Here is a 10,476-nt window from a genome sequence, read left to right on the forward strand (position 1 = left end):
CCGCCCCCGGCAAGCGGCTGGTCGTTGATTGGTGAACAAGGAGGGGGCGTGGCCTCTCTCTTCGCCTGCTCTCAGGGTTTCGCCCTGCCGCTCGTTCGTACGCTCTCGCGTGTTTTCCGAGGGGCTACCGGCCTGGACTGAAGGCGGAGAGGGGAGGTTCAGTGGGTGGGCTCTCCCTGTGCAGAGCCGAGGCCGGTTTGTCCCGGCAGCGGCTAGTACTTTGGGGGTTCTCTCAGGTCGTTCTGACCATTCTTCCTAACGGTGGATTAGGAACAATCGCTAAAGGCTTTTTTTTTTCTCACTCGCTCCGCCCTCTTCCGGTTCGGCCTCCGATAGCCTCTAAGGGGAAGGGAAGATGGCGGGGCTGTGCGAGGACGCCGTGCGCACGCGCGAGCCCGAGGGCGCTCTTGTGCGGGCACGCGCATGCGCGCGCTCCTGCGCTTAAGAAGCCGGAGCGTTGGGAGATGAGCCGGGTAGTCAAGTCTTCTGCGAGTGGGACCAGACCGACTGTGCGCCGACTCCCCACTTACCCTCATCTGCCTTCTCTCCGTCAGCCTCCGTTCGTTCACTGCAGGACCACGCACGAAAGTAAGCGAACCTCGATGCCGAGGGTTCCCCTGTCCGCTCACCTTGCTCGTCCCCCCCCCGCCCCCCCACCTTGCAGCCAGGTGTGTGCCGAAGGCTGCAGATCCGGACTTCGGCGGGGAGGGGCGGTGCGTTCCAGAGCAGCAGGAGCTAATAGCGGGACCGTAAGATGCATCCTTACCGTGAACGCTTGTTCTGTTTCCCATGTGCTCTTAGAATGTAGATTTAAAACAAAAAAACATTTTTTTTGGTCTGTTACAATTTTAGGAGCGAAGCAGGGCAGTGCACCACATGTTCTGTGTTTATAAGAAAAAGTTTAATGAAAGTATTTCCTCCTCACCAGCATGGGATGGCATCTGTTTGTTCTGGTCTACATGGTGAATTACTGTAGTGTATTGCAAGTTGAGGGAGAGGATGAGAGTTTGGGCCGTAGGAAGACGCAGTGTGAAGTTACCTTAGGAGATGTGTGTGTGTTTTGGGTTGTACTCTTGCTGTCAGTCTTTTCCTGTGGATTTCCCTCATCTCCTAACAAGGGTCAGCATAAATACATTTGAAGAGCGGATCTGTGGTTTGTAGACATAGGAATTAAATACAATGTGTACAGATGTTTTCTTCTATTTTAAAAGTGCTTTGTAAAAGAAAAAAAGAAGTGTGAACTAACTCCATTTGGTAAATTGACTGCCTGGTATGGTGTAGCCTATCCCTGAACTACCGCCATTACCTTGCCCTTTTTTGCACAAAGTTCCCTGAACTTTGGATCCCTATCAAATCTTGAGGAAAACACACCTAAGTGAGAAATCACTTAAGATAAATGTTAATGTGTCAACATTTTGACTACTATGTTTATCCTTTCACAGGTTAAAGCAAAATGAAGATTTTTTCTGAATCTCATAAAACAGTGTTTGTTGTGGATCACTGCCCATACATGGCAGAATCCTGTAGACAGCATGTGGAATTTGACATGCTGGTGAAGAATAGGACCCAAGGCATCATCCCTTTGGCTCCCATCTCCAAATCCTTGTGGACTTGCTCAGTAGAATCTTCCATGGAATATTGTAGAATAATGTATGACATATTTCCTTTCAAAAAGCTGGTGAGTGTTATGAACAAAATTATGATGGGATGATGTACTTAACTGTGTATATAGTTACTGTGTGAATTTACTGTAGACTTATAACTGTACAGTTAAAATGTATGCAGAACTGCCCTTTATGATTAGTGTAGTCTTGGTATTTAGTTACAGCCAGCAGTAATGATGGTGCCGAGCACTTACAAGTTCCAGGCCTGTTCCAAAGTGCCCTGTACTTACTGGCTTCTCTAACAGTCCACTGAAGTAAGTGCTATACATGGTAGGCCATGTAGAAAGTATGTTATAAGCATGGAACAGGCAACTGAAGTTCGAGAACAACTGGCGGGAATGTTGAGAGGTTATTATTTTGTAGTCCTGTCTGTCCTGGATCTCACTGTGTAGATAAGGCTTGAACGCAAAGAAATCCACCTTCTTTCTCTCAGTTGCTGGGATTAAAGTTGTGAGCCACCTTCCCAGCTCCAAAAAGCTAAGTTTTTGTTGTTGTTGTTGTTGTTCCTTGTGATGGTGTTTTGTTTCTGTTTTCTTTTGTTTTCATCAGTAAGAAGAGATATTGACATTTGATAGAAATTCTAAATACTAAAGTTACCTTTAGGTTTCAGTATCTTAGATGTTTCAGGATTACTTGCAGATAGATGGCATGTGTTCCATTTGAGTTGCAGAAGCCGAGGCTGGAACTGAGCTGATGAGAGTATTTGCTTGGCCGAGGTTCTTACCATCTTACCTGACAGGCTTTGTTTTGTTGTGGTGCTAGAGTTGAACCTAACACTGTGCTGTGTGCTAGGCAGACACTATACACTGAGCTGTGTTTTCATTCCTTGTAGTTTTTTTTTCACTTTTTTTTTTTGTTTTTTGTTTTTTGTTTTTTTTTGTTTTTTTTTTCGAGACAGGGTTTCTCTGTGTAGCCCTGGCTGTCCTGGAACTCACTCTGTAGACCAGGCTGGCCTCGAACTCAGAAATCCACCTGCCTCTGCCTCCCAAGTGCTGGGATTAAAGGCGTGCACCACCACCGCCCAGCTTTTTTTTCACTTTGTATTTTACTGAGGGGAAGAAAGAATGTAGTTCATGTCTGTAATTTGGCTGTCAGTGCTCAGAAACCCTGGTTCTTCAGGGTTACCTATAAACCCTCTACTTGTTTTGGATTTTGCCTTTTGGGGAGTGTATTTAAATTTAAAGACCTTTGTATCTGCTGTTTGTTGTACTTGGAGTTATCTATCCCTGGCTTGTTCTGTGGCTGGTTCACTAGTCAGTTTGTAGCCCCCTGGAGTTGCTCAGTCTGTAGAGAGCCTGTGTGTCAACACCTGGTCTTAAAGCGTTAACCGAGTTACTTTTCATTGCATTTGTCATCCCCTGAAATTACCCTGCTCATTTATTTGCTTGTTTTTTTCATACGTTGCTTTACCACATTTTTTTACCCCAGACACTGTCCACTTTGTGACAAAACTGTTTTATCTATCACTGCGTTTCCATATATTCAGTGCTGGAATAACAGCTGCATGTCCTAGGCATTTATGCTGACAGAATAGATGAGTCAGGTGATTGCCAGTGCTAGGAATTGTGTGAGATTTACAGTGTGACGGTGACTGAGTGAAAGCAGAGTGGGATACTAATTTTTTCTTTGACATCTATTAGGTGAATTTCATTGTGAGTGACTCAGGAGCACATGTTTTAAATTCTTGGACTCAAGAAGACCAAAACTTACAGGAGGTATGCAGTTCTTGAAAATTATCTAAACGTGGTAAAACTATCTAAGAGTAATTGATTTTTTAAAAAAATTTCTGTATCTTTTTAGTGTTTTAAAACTCTAAGTTTGGGGTGGGGTGGAGTGGGGTAAGGGAATAACATGAAATGTAAATAAAACATCCAATAAAAAAAAAAAAGAAAAAAAAAAACCCCTAAGTTATATTACAAGAAAAACAGCTCTATTTTAGCAACCCCAAACAGATGTCAGGTCGTGTCTTTTTTTTTACTTAGATGTTAAATATAATTTCTGCATAGCATTTTACTTATTGAGTTCTTAATTTAAACTTTATCATGATTGTTAGTGATGATCTACTAAGAATTCCACACTCATGCCTTTCCCTTGTCTTTTCTAATCAGAATTTTTGTTAGAATTTTTCTTAGAATTCTGTATTTGAGTTATAATATCCATAAAAGTATTGTTCACTGCTGTGCCAAATATTGTTTATGATTATTTATTTGTAGACTTTATCATTTCTTTTTCTTCTCTGTATACCTATTGTACACCTGTGTACATATATACCTGTATATATATATATGTCTCTCAGAGCTTCTCAGTATTTGTCTTACCACGAGTGTATCAGGTAGTTCAGGGTTTCCTCTGCACTGACTACATGACACCAGGCGTCTTCTGCTTCTCACATTGCATCGATTCCTCTGTGTGATTGTCTGGTAGAGTATGGCTTCTACAGTTCGTGTAATGTGATTCTTCTTATTAATATATTGGATATAGAAGGAATAATTTTATCAAAATTGTAAGAATCTCACGCCACTATTCCGTAGATGCTTTTGAAGAAGTCCAGTGTCGTGTCATTTAAATGCTGAAGGCTTTAAGAATCTTTTCTTTCCTCATTTATATTTTCAATGATCTGCCTGTGTGGATCTTTTCTCATTTGTTGGATTGAACCTTATAGTATTTTTAGTTAGGAGTAAATTCTGAGTTGTGTCTTTGATACTGTGTCTTTCTAGAATATTTATTAATAGGTTAAAGTCACTTTTCTCATTGAGCACCTCCCTATTATTTGACTATTTTGAATCTTTTAACTCTTATTTGGAACTTTATTTGACTGTATTTTAATTTTCAAGAGCTTGTCCTTATATTTTGATTATGTCCTTTTGTCAGATTTTTCTCATTTTATGGTTGTGTATGCCTTTTAGAACTGTAGGGTTATTAATTAGGACTTATTTGAAGATCAGTTTGATCTCTCTGTTCCCAGAGTTCTTTCCTTGTTGAGACTTCACTTAAATGCCTGCTGACCTTTGGCTGTGCAGTCTCATTTATCAGCAAGGCACTGAACAGCCACTTAGGAGAGCCTCAGTTGTGGGTGGGTATTCCTGACTACTGCAAAATGTCAGTCAACAGATGATCTCTTTGGGACCTTGCAGGGTCTCCAGAGAGGGTCCCCCGCTTTTTACCTGCATGCTGTGAACTTCATTGTCAGCTTTCTGGGATGAAAGAAAGGCAGGTTCTGCCATCCATAGAAAGACTTTGATAATATATTTAATCTTGTGGCTTTTAATCTAGTACTTTGTTCTGTAAGCGAAGTTTTAGCTTTATGTGGCTATTTAAAATTTAAAATTATAGTTCCTTTGTACCCTTTGCTATGTTTAGGTGCATAGTAAGCCACAGGTAGATAGCGGTGTGTGTATGGACCAGGACAGACAGGAAATTCAGCGTTTCATAAAGCTCTGTTGGGCAGTGCCAGTCCAGGACCTGGCCTTTGCGCTCTGCTGTGTTTGGTGGTATACACGCAGAGTATGTTGCTAATGTGATTCTGTGTCTGTCTGTGGTTGCCTGGGAAAGGTAGTAGGTTAATGGATTAGGGTCTGAGTCAGAGAGTGCTGTGTAACTGACTTCAAGCTATTTGTAGGTTTTCCAGTACCTTCTTCAGTCTTGCTTTGTGTGATGCATGGTGCCTCTTACTTGTAAATATACCCTTTCTGTGGGGTGTGTCATCTTGTCTTTCTTCCCATGTAGGTACTTGGACTTCTGCTTGTTCAGTACTGTTATGCTCATTGCCAGTTTCCCATTTTTATAGTTCTCAGTGATATTTCCATATTGCTCTTACTTATTGTCTGCATTTAATATGGGGAGTTTGTGCTTTTTTATTGTGGCAGTGGTGGGAGTGTTCTTGGGGACTAGATTTATGGCCTCCTGCATGCTAGATAGACAAGCACTGTGACGTGAGCTGCATCTCCTTTATAGACTTTTCAGACCTTACCTCCATGTGGCTAGTATTAGATGCCTGCCCTATTAAGACCGGTAGGTTTATGCTTTTTAAAATTTCCTTTCCTGTGGTCTTAGTTGGATGAGCATAAAGAAACTTAGGCTATATTCATTATGTTTATTATGTTTATTATTTGTTAGTTAAGAACATGGAGTTTCTGGTAGCCTTTGTTGTTTTTTGCTACTGTTTATTTTGAGCAGAAGATGTCAGTCTCCTCAGTTCTTTACTGATGCCTATGAACAACATGAAAGGCAGTAATGAAATATTTGAATACAATATTTGAATGAATTTATTTAGAAATTTTTCTGTTAATGACTACTCCTCAATGAAAGGAATCCTTCCAAGGTTAGTTTTAATAGAAGACTTTAAAACATGTGTTTATCACTGTGCTTGGTCCTACAGTATTTGTGATTAGTTTTTTAAACTGTAAGGATGTTTAACTTCTCGTGTTGAGGTAAGTCACTGAAGAAATGGGGTTTTATTGGCTTAGCTTTATACTTTTACCTCTCCAGAATATTCTTAATATTTTGTTAATTATTTGAAAACAATTGAAGGATTCTATACATCTGCACTATCTTTCAGGAAGTACCATGAAAAAAAAAATCTTGGAGCCTTTCTACTTGTGTATAAATAAAAATCAGTACATACTCTTATAGCTCTTCCTTTCTGTACCACTGAGGTATATCCATAGTATATGACTATAAAAGAAATTGCTGGCACAACTTCTGATGTGCATGATGTCACAGTCTTATATTCCCAACACCCAGGAGATGTAGGCAGCAGGATCAGGAGTTTAAGATCAGTCTTGACTACAAGTGCCATAGTTTGAGGGTAGCCTGGACTATAGACCCTGTCGCAAAAAGCAAACCCAACATACCAAGTGAAGCAAGTACCATGAATGCCTAGTGTTGGGAGGAACCTTTCAATACTCTGAAGTTACATCAGGAAGAAACTCCATTGTGAGGGTAACTCTAGTCCATCACTGATGTTGAATGCATTTTGTATGAAGTGTATGTAGTACATTGTACTTTGATTATTCTTGACACAGCAAGATGTCAGACATCCTCATGAATAACGAATGAAGTCAGCTGGTTGCAAATATTTAGACTGGAGGGACTTTAGACATCCTTTGCTATGTAATTCCTTCTTCATGCAAGCAAAGGGCCCAAGACCCACAGCCACCAGAGATGGCCTTTCCATTGGGGCACCCATGTCTAGCCTGTATACATTTTTGTTTTTCTAATTGTAACACTTGAGGGGTTTAGGTCTTATTTTTGACAATTAAATAAAGCTTGACTAAGAGTGTCACTAATGTGGAACAAGTTCTATCATTTTTATTTTCAGTTAGGTGAGGAAAAGTGCTAGAACAGATTGGCCAGGGTCACATAGCTAATAAAAGACTGAAGAGAATGTTAATCCATATCTGACTCCAAAGCTTTTTTTCTTCTGCTTTCCCAAAGAAATATATTATCCTCTCTAATAAACCAATGCTTGTTAAGCATTTCCTATATTGCTGGGTTATATAGTAGTTTATAAATAATATTCTTTCTTTTTAAGTTACTTTTAAAAATAGACAGTGTCCCTCTAATTTTTAAAATGTCCATCTCTTCCCATATATGTCTGCCTCTATATGCATTTCATAGTCATGTTCATTACTTCCCTGTTGCCTGTCAGAAGCAGTTTAAAGGAGGAAAGCATTACTGTGGTTCACAGCTTCAGATGAGTGCAGTCCCATCACGGCAGAGAAGGCGTTATGGCTGCAGCCCTGTCTGGAGCTATCTGTGTGGGAATGTGAGATTGGCAGATCCCACCCCTAGTGACACACTTCCTCCAGCAAGGCCATACCTCCTAGTAGTGCCACTTCCTATGGGCCATTAGCCCACAGTGTTCCATGTTCTCTCTCTATATAATGTTTGGCTGTGGGTCTCTGTATTTGTTCCCATCTTCTTACAGAGTAAGCCTCTTTAGTAATGGATGAACAAGGCACTGATCTATGAGAATAGTAGAATATCATTGTAAGTCACTTATCACTACATTATTTAGACCATTATTATTTGGTTTTAGTCTAGGTCCCTGGGCTTTCTAGTCTCAAGTTTGTGGTCATACAAGCAGTATCAGGTAGGGGTTTCATCTCAGGCCATAAGTCAAATCAGTTATTGATTGGTTATTCCTTCAAGCTTTGAGCCACCATTACCTTATCCTATCTTGCAGGTTGTACCCCATTGTAGATAAAAGGTCTTAATGTTTTGAGAGCATGCAGAGTACCTTCCTGTACCAAAGATATTGGAATGTAGGAGTGAAGGCTCTCAAAGCACCAGCTTGACATATCCATGTTCAGTGAGTCGTATGTGTGTTGTCTGCAGCAATGGAGCCTTGCTGTCAGTTGTGAAGAGCAACCTATAGTCTTGGCAAAAGCCTGAGTTGTTTGGAGATTCCTGTGGGGTCCTTTTGGCCAATAACTCAATCCTGTTACTAGAAGCGTCATTTGGTTACAAGAGTGGCCATTTGGAACTGTCTTCTCCATGCATGCATGCATACATGTATGTATGTATGTATGTATGTATGTATTTATTTATTTATTTTATAAAATTTCTACTGTATTGAGTTTCCATATTACCCTTCAAATATGCCTTAATTTTAACTGTCCCACCTCCCTTTCCTCTCCCTTTATTTAATACTAAGATCACTTTCATCCTTGACAGTAATCCTCCATGGTTATGGTATGTGTTGCTAGATTTGTATTTTGTTCAGGGAGTCTGTATCCATATATATGATTTACTTATTTTTGTTTTATGTGCATTGGTGTTTTGCCTACAGATATATCTGGTAAGGGTGTTAGATCCCCTGGAACTGGAGTTGCAGACAGTTGTGAGCTGCCATGTAGGTGCTGGAAATTGAACCGGTGTTCCTTGGGGAGAGCAACCAGTGCTCTTAATCGCTGAACCAGCTGTTCAGTTCCTTGTCCATATTTTAAGAAGTATTGGTTTGTAGTTTCCTTAGGAGTTTTTGTCTAACTTGTCATTTTTTTTTTGTCAACATAGTTGTTTCTCCTTTTACTTAGCTAATGGCAGCACTAGCTACTGTGGGGCCTCCTAACCCTCGGGCAGATCCAGAGTGCTGCAGCATTCTGCATGGTCTTGTTGCAGCAGTGGAAACCCTCTGCAAAATTACTGAATACCAACATGAGGCTCGCACTTTACTCATGGAGAATGCAGAACGAGTTGGGAACAGAGGACGGATAATCTGCATTACAAATGCAAAAAGGTGAGTTGCTAATCCCAGTGATCCTCTCCTTGAGAGAATTTTAATTCTATGTTTTTATTTTACAAAGTGTGGATGGCCTTTAAATATGTACAGATATGCATATGGCTTCTCTGATGTATTTTATTTCTAGTATTTGCCTTTAACATTGAAACTAGACTTTCTCAGTGCTACGTAAAAGTCCGTCTTGATAAGCTGCATTTGTTTATACATATCTACAGTCTTAGCACTTGGAGGTGGGGCAGGAAAACTGCCCTGAATTTGAGGCCAGCCTAACCTATGTAGTGAGTTTCAGGTTACCCAGGGCAATAGAGCAAAACTGTCTCAATAAAATCATCTTGGTGAAAACTGTTATTTATTTGTTTATTATCATGTAAATTGATCAGACTTTTTTCCACTGATTTTTTTTTTAAGCTAATAATTTGAATGAGTTATGTTCAGGACAGTCTTTGCTGAAGTAATTTTTTTAAGTATTTATTTTTTAAATTATATATGTGTCTGTGAGTGGGTTTGTGCACATGAATACAGGTACTGCAGAGGCTAGAAGATGACCTCAGATCCCTACAGCTAGAGTTACAGGTACCTGTGAGCTGCTGGACTTGGGTGCTGGGAACCAAACTGAGTCCTCTGCAAGAGCAGTACTTGCTCTTATTCTGAGCACTCCCTCTAGCCCCTGCTGAAATAATTTTATGTGCCAGTATCAGCATGCTACAGCTGAATAGTGGTTTTGACTGTTTTCTTACTATTTGTTCCTATAAGTTTTCTCTCTTTTTTTAAAAACATAGTGACAGTCATGTACGAATGCTCGAAGACTGTGTCCAAGAAACAATTCATGAGCATAATAAGCTTGCTGCAAACTCAGATCAGTGAGTATAATTCATAGATGAAATAACTGTCTTTAACGTCACATGATGTAATTTCATATTTATTTGCAACAATTTTTTAGTATATTTGGTAGCATTTCCTTGATTTTTCTCACATAATAAATTAGCATAACATTTTAAGTTTGATCAGAACTTTTTTTCATTTTCCTTACATTTTAGAGTATTACTTTCTTTTTATAGGAAAGAGATTCAGAATGCTAAAATAATACCTAAATTTATAATTCATATTTGTTTTGGTAGGTCATTATCATACCCTTCTAGGAACTTATAAAATATGAAAATTGTGGATGTCATTACTCATTATTTATTAGTTCAAAATGTAAGAGTTCACTCCATGGTGTGAATTTAATTTTAAATAATAGCAGTTGAAAAGAACATTTTTTTTCTTTATACTCATAGCAATATTTAGGGATGATCAAGTGTTATGTTTGTTTGTTTTTGTATACCAAACACTTTTGCCTTTCTGTGGACAACATCTGGGTAACTTGTAGTTCATTTATGATACCAGCTCTCCAGAGTTAGTGCAGCCCCTACAGATTAAGAGCTCAGTTATTCAGAATTGAATACCTTCCTTCTCTTTTAGACACCAGTGTCAGTCTGACTTGCTCACCATCAGTTGTTCCCCATTGTGTCTAACAGTTTGCTGTGAACTAGTGTGCTAATGTGAACTAGTGTGCTAATGTGAACTAGT

At 39.6% G+C, this 10,476-nt stretch overlaps 1 protein-coding gene across 2 annotated transcripts in view; it reads left to right on the plus strand.

Moving 5' to 3' along the window:
* The first annotated feature begins 54 nt into the window (after nucleotides 1-54).
* Ints13 (integrator complex subunit 13) overlaps nucleotides 55-10,476 on the plus strand; it is a 25,290-nt gene continuing 14,868 nt past the window's right edge. The window contains exons 1-5 of one of the 2 annotated variants that reach the window (XM_028757589.1): nucleotides 55-588; nucleotides 1,443-1,678; nucleotides 3,305-3,379; nucleotides 8,702-8,904; nucleotides 9,687-9,767. In XM_028757589.1, the coding sequence (XP_028613422.1) occupies nucleotides 1,454-1,678; nucleotides 3,305-3,379; nucleotides 8,702-8,904; nucleotides 9,687-9,767 (584 nt within the window). In that variant the 5' untranslated portion in view covers nucleotides 55-588; nucleotides 1,443-1,453. The remainder of the gene's footprint in view (nucleotides 589-1,442; nucleotides 1,679-3,304; nucleotides 3,380-8,701; nucleotides 8,905-9,686; nucleotides 9,768-10,476) is intronic. The other variant, XM_028757590.1, reaches the window with a different exon arrangement.

Source organism: Grammomys surdaster, unplaced genomic scaffold (assembly GCF_004785775.1).
Source record: "Grammomys surdaster isolate TR1022 unplaced genomic scaffold, NIH_TR_1.0 126176, whole genome shotgun sequence".
In the NCBI taxonomy this organism is placed as follows: domain Eukaryota; kingdom Metazoa; phylum Chordata; class Mammalia; order Rodentia; family Muridae; genus Grammomys; species Grammomys surdaster.